Below are 26,039 nucleotides of genomic sequence, written 5' to 3'. Positions count from 1 at the left end.
GGAAAGGAAGTGCCAAAAGATCTGCAAAAGAAAAAAGTGAAAAAGGGAGAAATGTTGGCATATCAGAGAGGAAAGGTCTACGCTATGAAATGGAAAGACAAAAAAGTTATCCCCTTGTTGTCAATCCTCATAATACAGAAATGATAGAACTGGAAAGAAATGAAACTTAAAAAAATTCCAGGCGTAGTCGGTGATGATAGCAATACGATGGGTGGTGTTGACAGAGTTGATCAACATCTAACAAGTTATCCTGTCATCAAAAAGCAAGGAAACAGGGAACGTGTGGTGGCGCATGCCTCTGATCTCAGCACTCAGGAGGCTGAGGCAGGAGAATGGCTACAAGTTCAAGGCCAGCCTGGGCTACATAGCAAGACCCTGTCTCAAAAAAGGAAAAAAAAAGGAAAAAAAAAAAAAAAAAAAAAAAAAAAGAAAAAGAAAGGAAAGGAAAGGAAAAAATATTATTGTAAAATATTTATACACCTGTTGGACCAAACAAAATGGAACTCGTTTGTTATTTGTTTGAAACAAAGGGGTTCAAAAAGTCATTTACAATTTAGACTAGGTCTAATAGATCAAATAATTGACAAATAAACACGGGATAGTGAAATGCCAACTAGGATATCCATCATTGATGTCTTCACCACTACAGTTAGTGGGCAGATACTTCACTGAAATTATGCACCCACAGAAAAGAAGGAAAGGCCAACACCACAGTGTAAAGTGTGCTATTCAAAGGACAATAATGCAAAACATTATTTGGAAAGATTTTAGATATTGCTGTCCAGATTGTAATGCTGCACTGTGTTTTGAATGTTTAAGATGTACCATATCCTGAATAATTATTGAATAAATCTGCTATAACTGCTGTTTTTATATTTCCTGTTATCTTATAAAAATTAGAAACAACAGAACTATGCAATTTTTGGTTATCCTGTATTTCGATAATTAGACTGATAAGTAGTTTAACAAACTATGCTGGGTATGGCAGCACACACCTACAATCCGAGCACTGGGGAGGCTGAGGAAGGAGAGATCACCAAGGATTCCAGGCCAGCTCAGGCCACTTAGTGAGTTCAATGTCAGCCTGAGCTGCATAGTGAGACCTTGTCTCAAAAATCAAACGAACAAACAAATAAACAAGCACAAACAATAACAACTAAAAAAAGCAAAACTAAAAGGATTTTTAAAGTTTTTACCATAAAAAAAGATAAATGTTTGAGGAGATAAGTTTAACCTGACTTAAACATTATACAATATATACATGTACTGAAAGATCAAATGTCATCCCATTAGTATGTACAATTTTTGTGTTTTTGTAGGGTTGGGGATCTGCAGACAAGAAAACAAGAGGCTCCTTATGTCTTCCAGCAAATCCTGACTAGGAGTTAAACACAAACTACTAGAGAGATTCCCTTGGGAAATAGGTCAAGGATGGGCTTAGAGAAAGAAAAAAACAGATAAAGAAAGGTACCAGATGGCCTTGGGACGTGCACCAAGAGACCAGAAAAAGAGCTGACAGGCAGAACACAGAGAGAAAGCCAGGCACACAAATGATACTCCAATAAAATATAGGGGAAGGCGTGTGTGTATGTGACTAAGGCAGGATGTACTCAAACCTCTGCACTAACATCTTCACGTATACACGTGTGTTCACTCTGGAGTCATTATTCACTCTAGGGTCATTACAGAGTATAACAGATATCCACTCTACATTATTCACTCTAGGGTCATTACAGAGTATAACAGATATCCACATGTCTCCTTACTAACTCTAACCTAACTATTAATAAGACACCCCCTAACTAGCTGCTCACAGCAAAGATAAGGCCTTAAAAGGTAGTTCAAGGACAAGAAAACAGACAGAAAGAAGCTGCCCATAGACCACTGGAAGAAATGATGGAGGGCAGAGGTGCCCGGAAGCCAATTCAGTAATGGCAAGTTGAGGGGAGAGGGGGCGGCCTCTAAACCCACCCCCCATAAAAGTAGCTGAGGACAAAAGCCCATGGGTCCTCCATCTCTGTGGAATCCCCTGCCCTGATTCTTTCTTATCAGGGTAACTATCTTCTTTCCTCCTTCCTTTTTCTCTTTATGAGTAAAGTGTCTTCCTTTCATTAAACTTGGTCCCTCTAATTTATTATTGGGGCTAAGTTAGGATCCTGGGGGACAGCTTGGGCAGCACAGCAGCAGTGTTCATCTCCCGGATGTGTTATCTTTGGTTCCCTGAACAGGAGCCAGATGTAACATTTTCATGTATTAGTTAAAACAAACTTAATTTTTAAAAATTAGATTACCAGAGGAAAATCTAACAACACTCTTTAAAAAAAGGAAAAAAATCTTGTTCTCATAGTAGTCTATATAATACCCAAACCACTCAAAGTATATTTAATAATTAAAAGAACAAAAAACAGTCATTTAATTCACATTGATTCAACTCATTCTGCATTTCAAAGACATCTAAGTGTCATAGCACGTGAAAAAATTTTATTTGTGGTCTTCAAGAAGTTGCTCTCCTACAGGAAAAACACGAATAAAAATATACATAAATATAGTACACAAAAGGAAAATTACCTGTAGTTCCGTGAGATTAAAGGATAAGTAAGATTTTAAATGGTGGAAGAAACAGCATAAATGAGAAAAACAGCAAAGAACTGCACGTGCTGCTATTTCGGGTATCATGGGGATAAAATACAAAGTAAGCTGTAAAGAAGTTTGGGCCGAGAAGGAGCATAACTTTGATCATCTTGTTACAGATTCCACACTACAGATTCCACACTTTATTGAACAGGCAATGCAGTGCTGTTGGCTGTGTTTCATTTCTGTGGTTCTGGGGTAGAACCCAGGCCCTCCTGCACAGAACCCTTTACGTCTGAGAGCTCCACCGAGGCTCTGGGTTTCTAGGTTGGGTGACTTAGGTGAGGATAACACTAGTTGATACTTAATTCAGAAGAGAAAATAAGGAATTCAGCGGGCCTCACATACAGTCTGAAGTAGGCAGATGCCTTGGGAGCGGCGGAAAAGCTGTATCTGTACACAGGAACAAAGAAAGGATGAAGATGCCGACAGGGAAATCCATGACACAAGGAGTTTATGTGAGCAGAGAGATAATGTAAAGAGAAAGGACAATGAGCGCACAGCTTTATGGACCCACTAAGAACGGGACTGGTGCCTCAGGAGACCCCAGAGATGTAGATGGCTCCATCTCTACCACAGGAGAATACAAGGATGGCAGGGTTCAACACAGAGGAGAGGCCCTCCACAGCCCACCCACACGGGCACTGTTTGGGACTTCTGGCTCCTGCAACTGAGAAATACATTTGTTTCTTATAAGCTCCCTAGTCTGAGGCATGGGATACAGCCCCCTGCACCAAGACACCATACTTCATCAATTCCAGGATGTACACTTTCTTTATAATCACTGTCTTACTATGGCTGTTGGTGAGGTGACGGTCATTATAGTTGGCTCTGCCTACACACATACTCAGGCTTGACTACAGGTTTCAGGCTGGCATCATTTGAATGAAGATGTGCAACTTGAGGGAAAATGTTTGTGTATACAGAAAGGCGTAGAGAGGAAAACATATGACTGATACTAGTGAAACAGGTGCTCATATTGAAGAACTAACCACAACTCTTGGGTCCTAAGTACAGAACAACAACCAAGTGAGTAAAGAAAATAACTACAAAGTGATGAAGTTGTTTTACAGCTGAAATGCACAGAAAATACTGACTTTTACATATCCACTAGTAACAGCTGAGATTAGGAGTGACTCAGATTTAGATAAAAATCCATGTCTACCCCGTCTGTAGTGACAAATACCTGTGATCCCAGCTACCTAGGAGGCCGAAGCAGGATGACCACAATGCTCTCTCTTACTTCAAACACATTCATGCCATCATTCTTGCCACTTTCTTTTTGGTTCTGTTTGTTTTGTCTTGCTATGCAGTTCAGGCTGGCCTTGAACTCCTGGTGATCCTCCCAACTCAGCCTCCCCAGTACAGGGTTACAGGTGTGTGCCACCATGCCTGGTTCATTCTTGCCACTTTCTGAAGAAGTTCTGGAGGTTATTTTTCTTTTGTACTGTTCTTTATTTTTTGAGACAGGGTCTCACTATGTATTTCAGTCTGGGCTTGAACTCACTATGTAGCCCAGGCAGGTCTCAAACTTGCAACAATCCTCCTGCCTCAGCCTCCCGAGTGCTGGGATTACAGGGGTGCACCACCATGCCTGGCTGGAGGTCCCTTTTCTAGAGTGCCTTAGTTGCACTGTCATGGCTGTCTTGATGTCCTGAATTGATTGAAAAACGTTTATCTTTCATGGTCACTTTGACTTTGGGAAAGCCAGAAGCGACAAGGTAGGGTTACTAATGTGGATGAGGACCCGCCGTACCGTTTGGGGGCTGCCTTTCTTGTCAGTGCAGCACTCACCATACTCCTTGGCACACCTTCTAAAGACACGGATGTGTGCGGAAGAAGAAGGGCAGAACAGGAAAAGAGAGTAAGTAAAACAATCATATCTAAGGAACTATATAGATCGAGTATTCTTTATTTGAAATGTTAAGGGACCAGAGGTGTTTCAGACTTTGGAGTTTTTCCAATTTTGGAAAATCTGAATGGAATTCACGGACGAGCATCCTTAATTCAGAATTCTGCAATGTGAAACTGGAAAGGCGCACTGTCCTACATCACAAAGCCTTTCTTACTGGAGACAGCCACGGATAGTCTGAAAGCCTGTGGCGGAAAGCAAGACCAGGACTCACCATTTTCTTGGCATGTTCTTCACACAGTGGTGTCTGGTGTGTGATGTCGAACACTGGCACCGAGCACTGCTGCCCATCTGCGAACTTGGCGGTACAGCTGGAGAAGAGCTGCTGAGAGCGGTTCAAGAGGATGTCTGGGTTTTGAGGTCAAGGTTGACATACACCAAAAAGCTACTTAATTCTTCACTCTATATAAAATGTTTCCTCCCTTGCTTGTGTTTTGCAAATGTGAATTTAATTTTACTGGTACCGGGAATCTAACTAACTCAGGACCTCATGCTTGCCAGGCAGGCACTTATGCCACTGAGCTATATCCATGGCTAAATGTGAACTTTATTATCTGCAAAAGTGGGCCCCGGGATATAGCTCAGTAGCACAAGTACTGCCTGGCAAGTACAAGGTTCTGAATTCCCAGTACCAAAACAAACAAACAAAAAACAAAAGCTAAAGTGCCAAGCCAACTATGGACAGGAGGAAATGCTAATGGTGATCCTGTCAGCATGCTGTCAGAGAACCTCCTGGAACAGCCTGTATGGCTGGGGGTTCCTGACAGCCTCTGATGGCGATGGGTAACCATCTCTGTTCCTTAGAGAAGCATGACCACTTCTTAACAGACTAATTCCTAAAACTTCCACTGGAACAAACTTTTTTATTTTGTAACACACTTCTAAAAATAAATAAATTTATTTATTTGTTTGTTTGGTCAGTCAGTCAGTCTTTTTGAGATAGGGTCTTGCTATGTAGTTCAGGCTGGCCTTGAGCTCACTTTGTAGCCCAGGCTGGTCTTGAACTCACAACAATCCTCCTGCCTCAGCCTCCCCAGTGCTGGGACCACAGGCATGCACCACCACACCTGGCTAATGTAATACACTTTTAAAAAGAAAATTTTAGGCTTAAGATTCTCATTGAGGAGAATAAAAATTTAAAGATATTGTTATTAAAAACACATCTGTCCAAAGTTTAATTTTTCATTTTGCATTTCTAACACCAAACTCAAATTCAGAATTATGAAAAAAAAAAAGATTTTAAAATTAATATTTTACTTACAATGGGAATATCAGTTTTCCATCATCAACACTTTGGAAAATTCATGCTCTTAGCTGCTGTTTCTTCCTAACATTTACTTTCTGGGCAGGGTGTAGCTCAATGGTGAAGTGCTTATTAGCAAGCACTAGGCCCCGTTTGGTTTCCCAGTATCACAAAACACATTAATTCATCAATCAACCAATGAAAAAGGCTTATTTTCTATCTAATAAGGAAGTACCTTTGTGTTTTTCCTTTATGGTGTATAGTTATTTATAAAACCTTTATTATGTAGACACTTCTGCTGAAAAGACTATAAAAATACAGTTCTAACAACAGAAAGAGGGCAAAAATAAGAGTGCAAAGAAGAGTACCTAACTGCTGCTATATAACTTTTAAAAATATTTAATGGAAGTGTTAGTAATAAATTTCATGAGCCTGAAGCTCCTAAGGTAAGTTTTCCTCAAGGGTATCTTAAGGGACTTTCTTTCCTAGCCAGTGACATTTGTGAGCAAGCTTCCTTCCTTGCTTACTTTCCCTTAGGTTTTTTGAGACAGGGTCTCACTATGCAGTTCAGGCTGACCTTCAGCTTACTATGTAACCCAGGCTGGCCTTGAACTCATGCAATCCTCTCACCTCAGCCTCCCAAGTGTTGGGATTACAGGCGTGCACCGCCATGCCTGACTTGTTATCTTTATCTCACATGAGCACTGTACTCACTACAAAGACCAACTTAATCCTGTAGCATAAGGTGTGGTGTGAAACCTTATAACTGCCTTAGAAGACTAAAAACTAGATTTTTAAACACTATGCTTTGATTTTTCCATCAATAATTGCTATAGTTGCTTTTTCAAGCTATGTGGAACCAGAACTCTATTAATAAAATAATTAAAACCTTGCTTGTTAGAACTTGATTTTTGAAACAATTTTGTTTATAAATCAATTACAATCAACTACAACTTGCAGGAAAAAAGTATTCAAAGGATGTCATGAGAATTAGTTACATGAAAATTTCAAACTTTATGATTTCAAAGTAATTTCCTTCCTTGATTTAGAAATGAAGTACAGCCATCCCTAGCAATAGAGCATGACAAGCCCTGTGTTCAATTCCTAGAAAAACACACACACACACACACACACACACACACACACACACACATGTACAGAGCGCCAAATGAGTTAATACCCTCTCAATGGTAATCAAAGGATACGCTGAAAACAATGTCTGGTGAATGGAAGGGCTTTGTTCGTGCACTGTTCGCCCTTCATGGTTCCACTGCAAGCTGAGGGCTCTAACTCCTTCAACTTGGTCTGGCTTATGCTAAAGAAGAAAAACCACAAAGTTAGTAATGTTTCAACATTCTGTACTACTCTGTAACCCTCAGTTATTACAATGCAAACGGGAGTTGAAGAGCAGGCATTACAATTAACCGACGCGTTATTTCCCTAGTCTACTGACATTCAAAGCAAATAACCACATCAACATTGGTTTTAAATTATCTACTATTTTTGAAGTGATATTTTGGTGACTTTTACTTCACAGAGTTAGAAAAGTGATGACACATGAGCCCAGAATCAGACAGATCTGCCTGTGAATTTTGGCTTTGCCCACACTGTAGAGCAGTCAGTCAGGTGCCATTACTTGGCAGAGTTGTGAGCATGAACAGATAAACACAGCTAAACCGCTTCTATAGAGTGTCGTAAACAGCCACAGACTATCAATCACCGTGGTTACCATCATTAGGACAGTCAGTTCCCTCATGCTGCTAGACAGTGCACCTTGCAAAAAGATTTGTATGTGAAAGGACACTGAAATGCAAAAACAGTTGAGGCGCTTTCATCTTGCAAAATGTGCCCACCCTCACTCTGGTTTTTTGTTGACATGGTCTTGCTATATAGTCCAGACTAGTCTCGAACTCACTAAGGAGCCCAGGCTGACCTCAAACTGACAGCACCCTCCTGCCTCAGCCAACTGAGGGCTGAGATTACAAGCGTGCATCAAAACGGCAGGCCACACATGCTGCATTTTTTAACTTTCTATAACAGGTACATTTCCATGTACCATACTATCTTCATTTTGTTCCACTAACATTTAAATATTTTAATTTAAACAAAAAAAGATTGCTTCTAGTATCTAAAGGTTTCAATTGAATGATTTATATTAATTAGATCAAGCCACAGGATCTAAATTGCATATAAATGTATACAGAATCTAAACGAAGGAATACTTCTATTATATTCATTACTTTCATAAAAACATTAAACACAAATAGATAATTAAGACAATTAAAGACTACCATAGAGTATACTTTAATTAAAAGTTGTGCAAGGTTTGTCAGGATCACAAGCCTGGAGAAGTGGGTCACTACAGAATTATACTATTTATTGCTATTAGTTTATAAATTGTCCCCCAAAAGGTGTTTACACTACTCACATCAGTAAAGTTAAAAAAGACAGTCTGAAATAAAGTTTACTATTTTGGAAGCTAAGTCCAATTCTCCTGATCTAGATTTAACTATAAGGGATAATTTTCATTGAACACTTTAATAATTTAGTTAGCTATCTATCAAGCCTAATGTATAACACATTACCTTGTTTTCTTTCTAGCCTTCGAAAGAAATTATTGGGTTCATTTTTTTAAAAATCACTTTATGTTCGAGCTTATGACTCTCTCAAAATAAATCCAAAGTCAGAAATTAAGTATCTCCAGGAATAAATTAAGGTTAAAATGTTTATGACAGTGTTAGATTTATCATCCAAATAACCCCAACAAAAGAAATTACTAAAACTTTTTTACTAAGCCCATTTACATACAAACACACAAACCCCAGTCACTGTAGGCTTGGAGCTGCCAGGTATTTAGACTTAGATTTACTTTACACTAGTTTACTGGTTTATTATACTTATCAAGTAGGAGAAAGCCATTAGATAAAAAAGAATATCTTAACATTATTCAGCTTTTATATAAACTACAATTTAAAGAATACATATTAGAAAGTAGACATTGAACTTTAAATTTCTAAAATATGTCTCGCATAGACTGGGACTTTGATATGAAAAATATCAAATAATATCAAATAAATGCAACTAACAACTAATTGTTCTCAACCTAAGATACAAAATATAGTAATAAAGTGACACAGGATGTATTGTGTGCCAACTGCCCAAAAGGAATGTAATTATCATGTATCACAAATACACAAAAATAAAAAAGCTATCAATGACACAATGATCATCAGTGACACCGTGTAAACTTTTCGTGGATCATGGATAACATAACCGACTGACATCAAATCAACTGAAAAGAGTAAGGGAATACACTCATTTTCATTTGCTGCCTGGTAACACATCATTTTTTAAACATCACTCACACTGGAAACTAATTAAGAATCATAGAAAGAGCTGGGGCATAGCTCTGTAGTACAGCACTTCGTTAGCATACATGAGACCCTAGGTTCAATACCCAGCCCCACCAAAAAATAAAATATATTTAAAAATATATATGATACACATTTTCCACACAAATACCTAACTGTCCCCCAAAAAACTGTATAGACTCTGTGACAAGACTATAATACACTAGACTCTTTGAAGACAGGATCTTGCTATCCAGTTCAGACTGGCCTTGAATTCACTAAGTAGCCCAGGCTGGCCTCAAACTCATGGCAATCCTCCTGCATCAGCCTCCTGAGTGCTAGGATTACAAGCATGTGCCACCATACCACATAATATCATTACTTTATAACCTGTATCAAACTGAGTGAACTGTTTCAACAAAGAACAGGCCTTCATGTATATAATGCCATTCATTTCTTCATTAACATCACAGATTTGAGAATAAAATGTATCTTATTCCTGCACTCACGGAAATTCCTTTTTAGCATGAAAATTTATTCAGGTACTTCATGTTCATTATAGAAAATTACAATTAGATTTTGATTCAGCAGGCCATGAGTGCGGGTCTGAGGTTTGAGGTTTCTACCAAGTTCCCAACTGTTGTGATGCCGCCGGCATCCAGAAATACTTGTAGTAGGAGCTGGGACACAGGCACCGGACCTCCACTGCGGGGCTGTGGTTCTTGTGCCCTCTGGTGGCCAGGACCTTTCTAGCAGCACTTTGCAGGGAAGAGCTGACGTTGGAAGCCCTCTCTACCACACATTAATTTCGGCTGTCTTTACAGATCCTTTCCCCAGAGGCCAGTAGGCTGTGTCTTGACGGGCCTAGTAGAGCTCGGGGCAGAGCCTCCTCAAGCCTGCTGGACTCCCAACCTATGATACTGTCAGTTCATAACTGTTCTGCAGCAGTAGAAAAGGAACAGTATTTGAGACTTTAGGGAAGATGACAGAGTTAAGCAGCAACCAATCAGCCTCCTGAGGATTCGGAATACAGCCACTGGAAAGTACCAACTTACAGAGGGAAAGGAGAGAGGTGGATGCCTGGGACCCAAGAAGAAACTGAAGGGAAAACTGAAGCCTACAGTGACCCTGAAGAGGCAGACCAAAATACAGAAAAACTAAGGGGCAACCAGCACTTTCTCCCAGCTTCTGGCTCCTGGACTCAAAGGAAGACAGATACACAGTGCAAGTGGCAACTCCACAGTCCTTCACAGAGAAACTCACCAGAGAAACTCTGGGACAGAGCAGTGAATGCCAGGCACTGCAATAGCTGGTGAGCGACATCAGTTCAAGAGACTGCCATATCTGCCAGGGAGGGAGCTTGGCCGATGCCATTTTGAGAAGGGACCAACTGAACCCAGGACGTGGAACAGCCCTGCGTTGGCTTCACCTCAGGATTCCCAGGGCTGAAATCCCAACAAGACTGGGTGAGGGACAATCATGGGAGATGTCCATGGTCAGGGAGCTGTGGTCAGGCCAGCAAGGGGCACCTAGACTGTTGTAGGCTAAACTTAGGTCCCAACCCTACAACCAGAGGCCAAAATCACCTTGAACTTCTGTGGAGCTGAAAGCACCACAATCCACCCAGCCCTCACCCTACTGTAGCCTGCTGGGATCATCCAGCATGGGTCTTGCCGCTGTCTGCCTCCTTTGTCTACCAGTGTCAGCAGAGATACACCATGAATTAGACACTAGCACAAAACTGAAGGCCCCAGAAGATAACCACGGCTTGAAAACACAGAGAAATCTCTCTTTTCTTCATTCTTTTGCTTTGTGTTTTCATGAGTGCGAACACTGTTTTTAGGGTTCTTTTGTGTTTTGTTCTTGTATTCATTTTTCTTTCTTTCTTTCCCTCCTGTCAACTTCATCAGTTTCCTGAAGCTTGGGCAATCTTCTGTCTTTCAGCCTTGCTTCTAATCTCTTTCTGTTCTTTTATTTCTCTATTTTTTCCTCTTATTCCTTTAAATTGTCTGCCTTGAGGGTAAACCATTCTGTTGAGGGAATACTTACTATGTATAATTTTGATGTTTTAGACTATTATATAACTATAAATCTTGTACCTACGGTTAAAGGTGGAAAATTAACAGTTATCACAGTCTGTCATCTTTTAGGCTGAGCTTGATGCTACTGTTATTATTGATTGTACTACTTTATAGCCAGGTGGACATAGTTGCTGTGATCAGCTGTTCTTCCTTGTATGCCAATTCCCAGATTATCTGAAGGTCATAAACAAAACTGTATTCCAAAACCAAACAACTAGATGCCTGATCAAACAGGCAGAAACTTCTTACCCCTCGTAAGCCAAGGAGGAAGGATCTTGGTTGGTACAGACCCAAAAGCCAGCTATGCCTAGAACATACCTCTGAAAAGTAGTCATTTCCTAAAGAGGTCTTCGTAGTAGTAATAAAGCTATCTACCATAAGCAATTTACAATCATCAATGCAGAAAACAAACAGAAAATAAGGAAGCAAGATGAAACCCAACACCCCCAACTCTCCAAAGGCATATCCAAGGGGTACTGAGGTGGAAGAAATCAAAAGCTACCCAGCTGAGCTTTCTAAAATGGTGGCAGCAGAAGTAACAAAGCAGATGAGTCTCTAGAAAAAACAAATCAGCAATTACACAGATAAGTAAAGCGATGAGGACCATAATGAAGATCATGGTTAGTGAATCTAGAGTAGATACAGATTGAAAAAAAATAGAAGAGCTTAGGAGAGTGATAGAAACCATGAATACCCAACACAGAAAAGAACTGAATTCCATGAAACCAACTCAGATATCCAAGAGATTAAAAACTCTACTAAATGTATATGCAGCAAAATCAATCAATGTGGAGATATAATATCAGATCTACAAGACAGGTTTTCACTTAGAGATCATCATATGAAAGGGTTTTTTTTTTTGTCTTTTTGAGACAGGGACTTGCTATGCAGTTTAGGCTGGCCTTAAGCTCACTTTGTAGCCTAGGCTGGTCTCAAACTCACAACGATCCTCCTGCCTCAGCCACCGAAGTGCTGGGATTACAGGGGTGCACCACCATACCTGGCTAATATTTCTCAAAAACAGCAAGGGAGCCAGGTATGGTGGTACAGGTGTATAAACACAGCTCTTCAGAGGCTGAGGCAGGAGGATCACTGTGAGTTTGAAACCAGCATACATAGTGAGTTTAATACCAGCCTGAACTATACAGCAAGGCCCTGTCTCAAGAAAGTAAATGCCAAAAAAGGGGGGGGGGTATGAAAAATCAATCTAACAGCTGCTAGATGATCCAAAGAAGAATAGACAGGATTAAAAATAGGATAGCAAAAGAACACTAAAAAAAAAAAACCTGTTCACAAACCAAGCATGCTGGTATACATCTTTAATCCCAGCTCTCAGGATGCTGAGGCAGGAGGATTGCTGTGAGTTCAAGGCTAGCCTGGGCTACACAGTGACTTCAAGCGCAGCCTGAATTACACAGAGAGACCTTGTCTCAAAAATACAAAACAAACAAACAAAGCATGCTCGAAGAACAGAAAACTTCCCAAACATAGAAAAAGAACTTGACACACAGATTAAGTAAGGCATATAGAACTTGCATACAATAATCAAGATTCCACAATTTCAACACAAAAAAAAAAGTCTTAAAAACTGTTAGAGAAAAGGAACAAATTACCTACAAAAGAAAACACATTGGAATCACAGCAGACTTCCCAACACAAATAGTTAAGTAAAGGAGAGCATGGAGTAAAGTATTTCAAGCCGCAGAAGAAAACAATTTCTAATCAAGATGGATGGCCTTGGCCCTGCTACTAGTCTATCATACATTAGCAGATGGTACCTTGCAAAATTACCTTTCAAAACTGATGGAGAAATAAGATACTTCTATAATAAAGAACACCTGAAGAAATTCATGACCATCAAACCTGGACTCTAGAAAGTTCTGAAGAATATTACTGTACAAAAAGACAATGAAAACAACAATTCCTAAGAATCCTAATAGTATGAATCCAACAAACAAGCAATTAAACAGCGGGGAAAGAAAGGGAACCAACAAGAGAAAAATAATACGACAAGGATAACTCAATACATACCAGTCATAGCCATCAATGTAAATAAATGGTCTTCATTAACCAATCAGAAGAAACAAATTGACAGAATGGACCAAGAAGCAAGATCAAGCAATACACTATATAAAAGAAATACATTTAACTCAAAAAGAAATTCATAGACTGAAAGTCTGAAAGGATGGAAAATAATACTCCATGTGATAGGATCCCAGAAAAAAGACTGGGCTGGCTATTGTACTTGCAGACAAAATGGATTTCAAACCGAGACTGATCAGAAGAGAGAAAGAACGCCACTATATACTTCGTAAGGGAACAATCCAAGAGAAAGAGACAACAATCATAAATATATCCAACAAATACCAGTTCACACAACTATATGAAACAAAAGTTCTTTTGTACGTTTTTTTCATGCTTTAAATACAAGATGTGGTATGGGGTAATACATGCCTTTCCTACAGGAGCTGGGAAACCATCTTTCTTCCACTGGTAGTCACTGCCTGAGCCACGCTGAGGGGTAGACCATCTGGTAATGTATGATGGACTAGTAGCAGGGAAATGGCCATTCACTGACCTTTTGCAGTATCTATTAAATGTATACTGAGAAAAATATCAGTGGATGTGAAAAATCAGATAGGCATTAATACAACTGTAGTAGGGGCCTGCAATACCCCACTGTAACAAATAGATCAACTAGACAAATACCAAAACTGAACCAAACCTATGAACAAATGGACTGAGTAGATATCTAGAGCATTCTAACCAGCAACAACAGAATACACATTCTTGGGGCTGGGGATTTAGCTCAGCGGAAAAGCGCCTGCCTGGCAAGCACAAGGTCGTGAGTTCGGTTCCCGGTACCGGAGAAAAACAAACAAACAAAAAAAAAACAAACCAGAATACACATTCTTCTCAGCTGCACACAAAACATCCTCCATACAGACCACATACTAGCTCATAAAACATGCTTAAGTAAATGCAAAGGAATTAAACTTATTGCATGCATATTATCAGACCATAGTGCAATGAAATGGGAAATCAATAACAATGGAAACCACAAAAACTACATAAACATAAGGAAATTAAATAATTCCCCCTTGAACAACCAACAGTTCACAGATGAAATTGAAGAAATTAGACAATTTCTACAATTAAATGATAATGTCAATATACTGGAACTTATGGACCAAATCAAAGCAATCCAACAATGGAAATTTATAGTGGTGAATTTCCACATCAGAAAAAGAGCAAGCTGAAATAAATATCATAGGTTGAACCTCAAGTTTCTAGAAAAAGATGAGCAAATTAAATCCAAAACTTGTTCAAGGAAAGAGACTACCAAGATCAAAGCAGAAATGAATGCAATGGAGGCTAAGAAAACAATACAAAGAAGCAATGAAGCGAAGAGCTGGTTCTTTGAAAGGTTAAATGAAATAGAAAAACTCTCAGCCAACCTTATCAAAAAAAGAAAAGACTTGGGCTGGGGATATAGCTCAGTGGCACAAGCACTGGTCTGGCAAGTGCAAGGTCCTGGGTTCAATTTCTGGCACACACAAAAAAAGAACACCGTCCAGAAAAAATAAAAGACTCAAATCCATGCAATTAGGAATGAAAAGGGTGAAATCACAACAGACTCTGCAGAAATCCAGAAGATTAGTAATTCCTACTTCAAGAATCTGTTTTCTAATAAGATGGAAAATTCACAAGTGGACAAACTCCTAGATACATTATCAATTACCAAAGCTAAACCAGTAAGATATAAAAATTCTAAATAACCCAATATCAATCAATGAAATTGAAGAAGTAATTAAAAAACTATTGTTATGGTTTGTGTCGAGATGTGCCTCCAAAGCCTTATGCAGTCACGGGTGGCAGGCTTTTTAGAGGTGGCTGAATCTAGATTCATGGTCCAATGTTGGCATTAAGGGTATGAGTACTACAACCACCTTAGGGCAGATATCTTGCATGTAATATAAGGGACAGAAGGAGGCTTGTCTCTCTCTTCCCTTGCTAGCTTTTTGCTGTCTTTGGCTGCCATGAACTGTTGCCCCTCTGCCATGTGCCAATCTGCCTTGGGGCCAGCCACTTATGGACTGAAACCTCTACAAACTGTGAGCTAAATAAACCTTCCCTCCTTTAACTTGTGGTTATTCGGTATTTTGTCTCAGCTACGAGAGAAAAGGAACTAAAACAACTACCAACAAAGAAAAGTTCAGGTCCTGACAGATTCATTGCTGAACTCTATAATAAATCTAGAGATCTAATTACTACTCCTCAAATTCTCTCATGAAACTGAAAATGAAACAATACTCCCAAAGTCATTCTTGGAAGCAAGTATTACCCTAACATCAAAACCAGGGAAGAATCCAGCCAAAAGAAGAAAGCTACAGGCCAATCTCCTTAATGAAAATAGATGCAAAAGTTCTCAGTAAGAGACTAGCAAACAATGCAGCAAATCATCAAGAAGATCATACACCATGACCAATTACAGTTCACCAGGGACGGTTCAACATATACAAATCAAAAAATGAAGTACACCATTTTTACAGAACCAAGGACAAAAACCACATGATCATCTCAATAGATGTAGAAAAAACATTTGACAAAATCCAGCACACATACCTGTAAAAATCCTACAGAAAACCAGAATACAAGGTGTTTATCTCAATCTGACAAAAGCCATCTATGACACTAAGGTCATACTAAATAGTCAAAGACTGAAAACTTTCACTCTAAAATCAGAAGCAGCTGGGCATAGTAGTGCACGTTTATAATCCCAGCACTCAGGAGGCTGAGGCAAGAGGATCACTGTAAGCCTGAGGCCTGCCTGGGCTCCTTGGTGAGAACCTGTGTCAAAAATCAATTAAAAAACCAAAAAAAAAAAAAAAACTAAAGGGGCTGGGGATTTAGCTCAGCGGCAAAAGCGCCTGCCTGGCAAGCGCAAGGTCGTGAGTTCGGTTCCCGGTACTGGGGAAAAAACAAACAAACAAAAAAACAAACAAACAAACAAACAAACAAACAAAAAAAATCAGTCAATTAGGAACAAGACAAAAATGCCCATTATAACCACTCCTGTTCAACTGTTCAATATAGTTCTGGAAACATTACAGTAATCAGACAAGAGAAAGAAATAAAAGGAATAAGGATAGGAAAGGAAGAAGTTAAATTATCATTCTTTTATGAATGACATGATATTCTACACAGGAGGCCTCAAAAACTCCACTAAAAGACTTCTGAAATTAACCAACTTCTGCAGTGCAGCAGAATACAAAGTCAACACTCAAAAGTCAATAGCATTCCTATACACAAATAACAAACTCACTGAGAGAGAAATTAGGGAGATAATGCATTTCACAATAGCATCAAGAAAAATAAAGGATATCAGAAAATGGAAAGATATCCCTTGTTCTTGGGTAGGAAGAACCAATATAGTGAAAATGGCCATATTTCCAAAATTGTTATATGGAGATTTAATGCAATCTTGATGAAAATACCAATAATATACCCCACAGAACTGGAGAAAATAATCCTAAAATTGATTTGAAACCAGAAGAGACCTAGGATAGCAAAAGCAATTCTAGGCAACAAAGGTGAGGCAGGGTGTATCACAATCGCTGACTTGAAATTATACAACAAAGCTTCAGTGATAAAAACAGCATGGAAAAAAAAAAATGGGGCTGGGGATTTAGCTCAGCGGCAAAGCGCCTGCCTGGCAAGCGCAAGGTCGTGAGTTCGGTTCCCAGTACCGGAGAAAAACCAAAAAAAAAAAAACAGCATGGTACTGGTACTAAAACCGACCCAAGGATCCAAGGATCAATGGAACAGAAGATGCAGAAACAACTCCAAACACATTCAGCTACCTTATCTTTGACAAAAGGGCCAAACATCTTCATTGGAAGAAAGGTAGCCTCTTTAATAAATGATGCTGGGAAAACTGGCTTTCCACTTGCTGAAGAGTAAAACTAGACCTGTATCTCTAACCATTCACTTAATTAAAACTGAAATAGATCAAAGATCTAAATATGAAAACAGGAACTGGACGTGGTGGGGCATACCTGAAATGCCAGTAGTTGGGAGGCTGAAGCAAGATTGCTATGAGTTCAAGATTAGCCTAGGCTACATAGTGAGTTCAAGGCCAACCTGAACTACACAGGGAGATCATGACTCAAAAAACAGAAAATTAAAACAAGAACATTTGAACTGCTAGAAGATAGAATAAGTAAACCTCTTAAAGACATAGGTGTAGGCAAAGACGTTATGAACAAAACCCTGATTGCATACAAAATATTACAAAGAAACAACTGGTATCACCCAATATTAAAAAGCTTTTGCACAGCAAAAGAAACCACCAGCACAGTGAACAGACAACCACAAAATAGGAAAATATTTTACCAACTATTTCTGAAAGGACTGATATCTACAATATATAAGGAACTCAGAAAAACCAGACCTGCCCCAAATTTAAAGATCCAATCCAAAAATGAACAATTGAAATGGACACTTCTCAGATAAAGAAGTATAAACAGCAAATAAATATAGGAAAAAATGTTGTTGAACAAAAAATGTTCCTGGTCATTTGAGAAATGCAAATTAACACAACACTGAGATTCTATCTCACCGTGCAAAGAATGGCTATTATCAAGAAATCAACCAATAGCAAATGCTGGTAGGGCTGTGGAGAAAAAGTAACCCTTCTCCACTGTTGGTGGGAGTGTAGACTGGTGCAATCACTGTGGAAATTAGTGTGGAGATTCCTTAAAAAAATCAAACTAGAGGTTCCATTGACACAGCTGTTCCCCTCAGAAGTACCTTCCCAAAAGAATTAAAAGCATCACACCAAGTGATATATGCACATCCATGTTTATAGCAACACAGTTTGTAACAGCTAATTCCTGTAAACAACCCAACTGCCCATCAGTGGATGAATGGGTAAAGAAAATGTGTTTGTCACGTACGGTGGAGCACTACTCTGCCACAAAGTATAAACTTGAGACATTTTCAGGTAAATGAATGGACCTTGAAAACATAATTTTCAGACATAAATTGGGCACACATGTTTAAATATCACACTGTTTCTCTTGTGTGAGAAACCCAAAGGGTAAGAGGATTCAAATGAATGACAGATATTGGGCAGTAGAAAGAAAATGTTCACATGTGAAGGGAGGGTGGGAAATGGGAATGAAACAATAAAAACCAATGGACGGAAACAGCAGAAATGTCTCACAGAGAGAAAGGGGAAGAAGGATTAAAAGTAGGGGGACGGGGGAAGAGTGAAAATATATGATGTGCAAGTACAAATTCCCTAGGATGAATGTGTTCAGTATGTATGTCAAAAGTGCACCAATAAAATTAATTTTTAAAAAGATAAAGAAGGGACCGGGGATTTAGCTCAGTGGCATAGTGCCTGCCTGGCAAGCACAAGGTCGTGAGTTCGATTCCCAGTACAAAAAAAGAGATACAAAGTCCTCAAATGACTTCACTTTAATCAACCTCCATGGAAAATACAGTAATGGTCTTCTTTTACTGCCAGCTTACTTTACCACTTGTACAATACTTTTTCTGAGCAACAAAACTAAAATGTAACACTCAAGTATTTGGGGAAAAAAATGTCATCTCACATCATGCTTTAACTAACCTCTCCAAACAGAAAACCAAGACATACAGCATAGCAAGCTGGGTGTGGGGGGCGAGGTAGGAGGACTGGGAGCCCAAGCACAGACTGGACTCGGTGAGTTCAAGGCTGCCCTGGACTGCACTGCAAGACCCTGTTTCAAAAGCACAAAAGAACAGAGAGCCGAGCTCCTCCGAGCCGCAGCTCACATGCTTACCTGGCACGGCTGCATGCCGCCCTGCGCAGCTCCTGCAGCAGCTGCCCTGCGCTCTCCGGCTCCCGGCTGGCCGCCTGCAGCAGCGCCTTCCTCAACGCCAGCCTACATCTCTTCTGCCGTGACTCCGCCCGCGCCAGGCGGCAGAGGTGCTTGTATTTCTGCTGAAAGTAAGTGCAAAGTTGGGTCACCCTGGAGCTCCTGCTTTCCACATCGTCGTCGTCAGACCTGGAAAGTGAAGGGAAAGAAGTAAAAAACTGTTTACACTCATTGTCAGGGAAATGTGAATGAGGGTTCAGAGGTTTACAACTTTTCTGACATGTAAAAAAGATCCAATAGATCTGCAGCAAAACACATTATTTCAGCCAAAAGCAAGCCAGCAGAGACAATCCAGTGCTTTAAGCTTAACCTTCTCAGGGCTGGGGATTTAGCTCAGCGGCAAAGCGCCTGCCTGGCAAGTGCAAGGTCGTGAGTTCGGTTCCCGGTACCAGGGAAAAACCAAAAAAAAAAAAAAGCTTAACCTTCTCAGTATGTCAGCACACTAGGTCTAACTCTTAAGAAAGTAATTTATCTTTATCTATTAAGGAAAGTATGAGCAGATGAATGGCAGTTATGAGGACCCACACACCATCATGTCCTAACAGGTCACAACAGAAACACAGCAGTGAAAGCCAACAGCACAGTGCCGAAGAACGGCCCTTTATACATGCTGTGGCTTAACTAGTCTTTAAAGAACCTGGACTGTACATACTGTAGGGCTCACACTCATTTTCCACTGGCAACTACAGCCATATGCTAAACAGCTTTTCGGAGAGCAAGGACTAAGTGCAGGTTTTCCCATCATGTACTAATGTGATCAGTTAGTGATGCTCAGTGTTCATCTGAGTCTAGGCTCACCAGAGAACAGCTACAGTGAATCAGCACTGTGTACCACCAGCAAGATTGAAGTCTTCATAGCTCTCTCTTTCTCTTTTTTTCTTGAGACAGGGTCTTCCCACGTAGTTCAGGCTGGCTTTGAACTCACGGTGGAGCCCAGGCCAGCCTGGAACTCAAGTGCTCCTCCTGCCTCTGCCTCTCGAGCGCTGGAATTGCAGGCCTGAGCCACCGCACCCAGCAAAATGTTTGCAGTTCTATGAACAAATGTGACCTCATTTTCTGTGGTTGGTCATATACTGCTAACCTGTGTTATTTTATCTTCTTTCTCTTCTATCATAAGTAAACCACATACAATCTGCTCTTACAAGTCACTGCTTTTGTTCCCTGAAGAGGTGTTACTTCCTCTTCCTTTCACAATGGCCTATAACAGGCTACTCTATAAACTCCTTAGAATCTCTCCCACAAACATGACCTCTACAGTATAGTTTTACTGCAGACAAATAGAAAGATCTTACTTCAACCTTTACTTATTTGACATTCACCATTTACTGTATGTATGTTACATTGAACACTAAGGAACACAGCCAAGTTTGCAATAAAATTTAGATAAGAAAACACTGCAAAATGAAATAACTCAAAAGAGGCTAGAGTTGGGCATGGTGGCACATGCCTGTAATCCCAGCACTCAGGAGGCTGAGGCAGGAGGATCATTGTGAGTTTGAGACTAGCTTGGGCTGCATAGTGAGACCCTGTCTCAAAAAGACAAAAAAAAAAAAAAAGAGGCTAAATCCGGTCACTGAAACAGTAGGTCACACAGACCAATACTTAAAGTATCGGAATACACACCAGAAAAATCTAAGAGTATTTTAAGTTTCAGATTCCCAACAGGAGATGGTGGCGCATGCCTATAATCCCAGGACTTGGGAGGCTGAGGTGGGAGGAGCACTGGGAGTTCTAGGCCAGCCTGGACTACAAAGTGAGTTCAAGGCCAGCCTGAACTGCACAGTGAAACCTTGTCTAAAAAAAAAAAAAAAAGCAAAATAAACCCCACAACCAGATTCCCAGGACCTATCCCCAGATCTACTGAACTAGAATCTCCCTGTGAGATGCCCCATCCCATGAATCCTTATTTTGCGTTGTTCATTGAAGTCTCGCAATAGGTTTATACTTAGGAGTTATGTAAGGCCAACAGGACTCTAAACACCTTCAACAGGAGACAGACAGCTGGGCGGCCATGCGCATCATGGAAGCAGAGCTACTAAAGTTCACTAGAAAGACTGTTGGGTGAAAGGCTCTGGAAAGGGGATGAGCACAGAAATAACCCTTGAAGAGACAGCAGAAGGCAAAGAAGAGAAAAAAGGGGGTATCTCACAAGGGTAAAACAGCATAAGCCAGGGTCCAGAGAGAATTTCAAGACACAAGTGTGAGGCAGCTTGATCTAGTTTAGTAGAGGATGCATAGGGCACTGACGGCAGGCAAAGTAAACCTGCTAAACCTAAAAGTCACATGAAGCACTCTGACCTTTATCTCACAAATAATAAAATATCTCTGCAGATTTTTAAGAGTAGGTCATAATAGTAGTAGTGTGTATGAAAAATTACAGAGGAAAACAGGAAAGAACAGTTAGGAAACTTAGAAAACTCCAGGTAAGAAACAATGACGACTCTCTTTGTAGCACAGGAGGGCAGATCCAGGCTGGCAGGATCACAAATGGAAGACAGGAGAGGTTATATGAATGTATAAAGATAAATCTTGTCAACTGAGGAAGGAAGATAGCAAGACGCAGTAATTACCCAGCAGTTTCTATCACAATGAAAACTCAGGAAGGTTAGTGGTACCATTTATAAAATATGGAAGCAGAGTAAGAGCAAATCTGGAGCAGAAAGTGAATCTCATTTCAGACAAAGGGATCCCTTAGTTTTATTTTGGCCATGCTAGGGATCAAACCCAGGACCTCACACATGCTTGACAACTGCGCTACACTGAGCCACTACACTGCCAACCCAAAAGTAACCTAAAGTACAAAGTATGCTCCCAAGCAGGGGAGCTTACGCAGGCAGAGACAGATTTCAGAGTAAGCAATGAACACCAGAAAGATAGGGAAGTAACCACAAGGAGCCAGAGACACACAAAGCCAGTATCATAAGAGAATTAATTCAATTTGGCAACTGAATATGAAGGATAGGAAAGTAAAACATGATTCAACATCTCTGAATGTACACAACCACGAGAAGGAAGTACTGCAGGAAAGATGGAGTGTAACAGTGCCTCTCAGATTTAGATGCACTGGACAGGGAGCATGTGACACAACTATGAAAGCTTCTAAAGTGTATTCATAATGTCCATGTTACCTCGTCGCAGACTGGTAACAAGCAGTTTGCAGTAGGGCAAGGTTCTACTCATTACTAGCATGAACTTTATCTAGGAAGTCTCCAAAATGTTTCCTACTGCTTTTTCCCAGTTCTGAAAATTCAACCCAGGGCCTTTGCACTGAGTCATATCACAAGGCTTTTGTACTTTTTATTTTGAGACAGGGTCTCACTAAGTTGCCCAGGCTGGGACTGAACTTGTGATCCTGCTGTCTCTGCTTCTCAGAATGTTAGAGTTGCAGCCATGGGCCGGGCACTTGCAAGATCCATAGTGTCTCAGTTTCAGACCTCATGTGAGGAGGAGCAGCGCACTGGGGCGGGTGGGGGTGCCAATTCCCCATTCTTCAGTCCGTAGCAGTGACAGGGCCTGGGAGCTAGAGCGTTTGCAGGACATTACTGTTTTATTTTCACCTTTAACTTCCCTCATCTGTGAAATGAGAAATATGGCTGAGTTGCCCACTTCCCCAGGTGATGAGAATGGAAAGAAAATAGTATCTATAAAATCATAAGTAAGGCACTGCTATTATTAAGACATTATGACAAAACACAAACACAGCAACAAATCCCAAACTTGACATTCTAGGGTCCGGGGATATAGCTCAATGGCATAAGTGCCTGCCTGCCAAGTGCAAGGTCCTCAGTTCGATTCCCAGTACAAAAATAATACTAATAATACTACTACTACTAATAATAATAATAACACCAAACTTGACATTCTAAGACTCCAGGCTTGCCCATAATCTCAAGGTATGAAGAAAATTCTCCAAATCAAATTCCTTCTGAGCGAGCTGTGGTGGCATATGCCTGTAATAGCACCACTAGGAAGCTGAGGCAGGAGGATCACACTGAGTTCCAGGTCAGCCAGGGCTACACAGTGAGCTCAAGGCCAGTGTGAACTACAGAGTGAGATCCTGTCTTAAAGAAAATAAATAAAATTAAATAAAATAATTGTGATTTACTTTATTAAAACAACAAAACAAAACGGTGACAGGAATTGCAACCCCAGCTACTCAGGAGGCTGACGCAAGAAAATTAGGAACTTGAGGCTGGCCTGGTCAATTTAGCTACACTATGCCTCTGGGGACGTAGCCCTGGGGCAGAGCATTTACCTAGCAGGTGTGAGGCCTTTGGTTCAAGCCCCAGTATCCCTCACTCCAATGCACACAGAGAACAAAACAGCAAAATGGTAATATACCTCTAATAAAAACAGGAGAATCAGAAAGGAACTATATTAAGTGTTATAGTTTGTGTCTGGATGTCCAAACCAAAGCCTCATGCATTCATGTGGCAGGCTTCTAGGGTTTTTGACTGATCCATAGCCCAATGCTGGAATTATGGGTGTGAGTGCCACACCTGCCCTGGGGCAGACAGTTTGCATACAATGTAAGGGAGGGAAACAGCCTTATTCTCTGCCACTCCTCCTTCTGCTATCTTCCTCCACCATGAACTGTTGCCCTCTGCCACTTGCCTTCCTGACTGAAACCACCACAAACTATGAGCTAAATCTTTCCTTCCTTAATTCTGGGTGTCAGGTATTTTGTCTCAGCAACAAGAGAAAAGTAACCAAGACTTTAAGAAAAATAAAGATACTGAAAAAAATGAGTTTTAGAAATGCTGAATTAAAATTATTGACAGAATATTTGATGTGAGATATCTAACAGGCAATTAAAACACAAAAGAATAGTCAGACATGAGAAAATAATTTGGGAGTCATTCATACAGAAATAACAGGTGAAACAACAGCAAAAGAATGAAATGTTCATGGTGCATGGAAGTTTAGCTAAAGTAAGGGAACCTGACACTCTAAAGCTACTACACATTGGCTAAAACACATTCACAGAGAACCGCTGCTCTCAAAGGAAGTGAAAGAAATCTCTTCCAAAAGTGGCCAAAAATAAATAAATAATATAGACAAACTCAGAACTGAAGCTGAAGTTGGAGGAAGAGAGCAAAAAGGAAGACATGGGAGGGCTGATCTCATGTCACTCGCTCATGTAAAGTCCCATCCAGCAAGATGAAGGAGCTGAATTAAGATTCCAGAAGTACAGCACCTACTAAGCCAATAATGCAAATGAGGAGGTAACCCATTTTGCATGATGAAAATAAACAGAATGATAAGTTTAGATTTTAAGGACCCCAGAAGTTGGAACTATGAACATAAAAGTTACACACAAGACATTTAAAAAGATGGACTTAATAATAAGAAGGCAACAAATGGCTAACAGAAAGCTGAATGTGGTGCTGCAAGCCTGTAATCACAACACATGGGCGGCCGAGGCAGGAGGACTGTCCAATCTGAAGCCAGTCTGGACTAAGTTAGCCTGGGCTAAATTCAAGGCTAGTTTGCATTACAAAAACAAGATCCTGTTTCAAAGGAAAAAAAAAGTAACAGAGATAGTCAAGTACATGTTAAAAGGAAACAAATGAAACCCCGATAAGTAAGTTATTTTAGCCATGGATTTAGCTCAGCAGTGCAGCTCCTGCCTGCTAAGCACAAGGTCCTGAGTTCAAGTCCCAGTACCAAAAAAATTTATTTAAAATCAAAATTCTATACTTTACCCACAATTTAAAAAAGACAGTATGTCCATCCACACTATTTCTACTCAATATATTACTGAATATCTTAGGCAATACAACAAAGCCAGAAATATAAGAAAAAGACATAAAGATTAGAAGGAAAACTATTCATACTCAAAAGAACTTATCCCCAGAACCAAACCAAACCAAACCGAACCAAGCCTTAAACTGATCTCATATCATATCCAAAATACAAAAAAAATTTCAGGAAGACTATCAATCAAAAAATAAAGCTTCTAGAAGACAGTACATGAGAATAGCTTGCTGACCAAGAGCTAAGCCATGAGTTCTTACATATCAACCATAAAGAAAAGTAAAACTATATCAAGAACTTCTATCAAAGGACACCACTAAGAATATGAAAGGCCGGGCATGGTAGCACACACCTATAATCTCAGCACTTGAGAAGCTGAGCCAGGAGGATCGTTGCAAGTTCAAGGCCAGCCTGAACTGCACAGGAAACCTGGTCTCAAAAAGACCAAAAAATAAAAATTTTAAAAAAAAAAAAAAAAAAAAAAAAAATATATATATATATATATATATATATATATATATATATATGAAAAAGCTGGGCTTGATGGCACATGGTCTATAGAATTACAGAAGGCTGAGGCCATATGAATGCTTGCAAACTTGAGGACCACCTTGGCGACTTGGCAAGACACTGTCTCAAAATAAAAAACAAGGGCTGGAGATGTAGCTCAGCACAGAAAGCCCGGGTTCAATCCCCAGTGCCAGGGGCAGCAGATGAAACATGAGAAGAGCCGAGCATGGTTGCCTATGCCTGTAATCCCAGCATGTAGAGGGACGAGGCAGGAGATTGTGAACTTGAGGTAAAGGCAGCCGAGGCGGCGTATTGAGTTTATAGCCAGCATGAGTTGCACCGTGAGATCATGTCTCAAAAACAAGCAAACAGGGGCTGGGGATTTAGCTCAGCGGCAAAAGCGCCTGCCTGGCAAGCGCAAGGTCGTGAGTTTGGTTTCTGGTACCAGAGAAAAACCAAAAAAAAAAAACATAAAGAAACCAAGTTAGGCCTCAGCTGAAGATGACCAACAAAGTCAAGGAACGAAGCTATGGGAAAAACAAGCTTTAACAACACTTTGATCTAGAAATTTGGTCTGGAAAAAGAGCAAAACAAATTAATTTCCCATGTTTGAGCCATCCTGCCTGA

At 40.2% G+C, this 26,039-nt stretch overlaps 1 protein-coding gene and 1 long non-coding RNA gene across 3 annotated transcripts in view; one reads left to right on the top strand and one right to left on the bottom strand.

Annotated features, from left to right (window-relative positions):
• Nucleotides 1–2,100, top strand: part of LOC106149920 — a 34,394-nt gene extending 32,294 nt beyond the window's left edge. The window contains exon 3 of the long non-coding RNA XR_001236398.1: nt 1,320–2,100. This is a non-coding gene — a long non-coding RNA (uncharacterized LOC106149920). The remainder of the gene's footprint in view (nt 1–1,319) is intronic.
• The window catches only part of Ino80d (INO80 complex subunit D), a 70,235-nt gene that overhangs the window by 15,198 nt on the left and 28,998 nt on the right, over nt 1–26,039 (bottom strand). For both annotated transcript variants that reach the window (XM_005397001.2, XM_005397003.2), the window contains exons 6-8: nt 19,050–19,274; nt 6,992–7,101; nt 4,758–4,891 (exon numbers count right to left, since the gene is read on the bottom strand). In XM_005397001.2, coding sequence (XP_005397058.1) covers nt 4,758–4,891; nt 6,992–7,101; nt 19,050–19,274 — 469 coding nt within the window. The remainder of the gene's footprint in view (nt 1–4,757; nt 4,892–6,991; nt 7,102–19,049; nt 19,275–26,039) is intronic.

Source organism: Chinchilla lanigera, unplaced genomic scaffold (assembly GCF_000276665.1).
Source record: "Chinchilla lanigera isolate Chin_1 unplaced genomic scaffold, ChiLan1.0 scaffold00056, whole genome shotgun sequence".
NCBI lineage: Eukaryota > Metazoa > Chordata > Mammalia > Rodentia > Chinchillidae > Chinchilla > Chinchilla lanigera.
The sequence above is the reverse complement of the archived record's forward strand: the minus strand, read 5'-3'. Positions and strand labels throughout refer to the sequence as shown.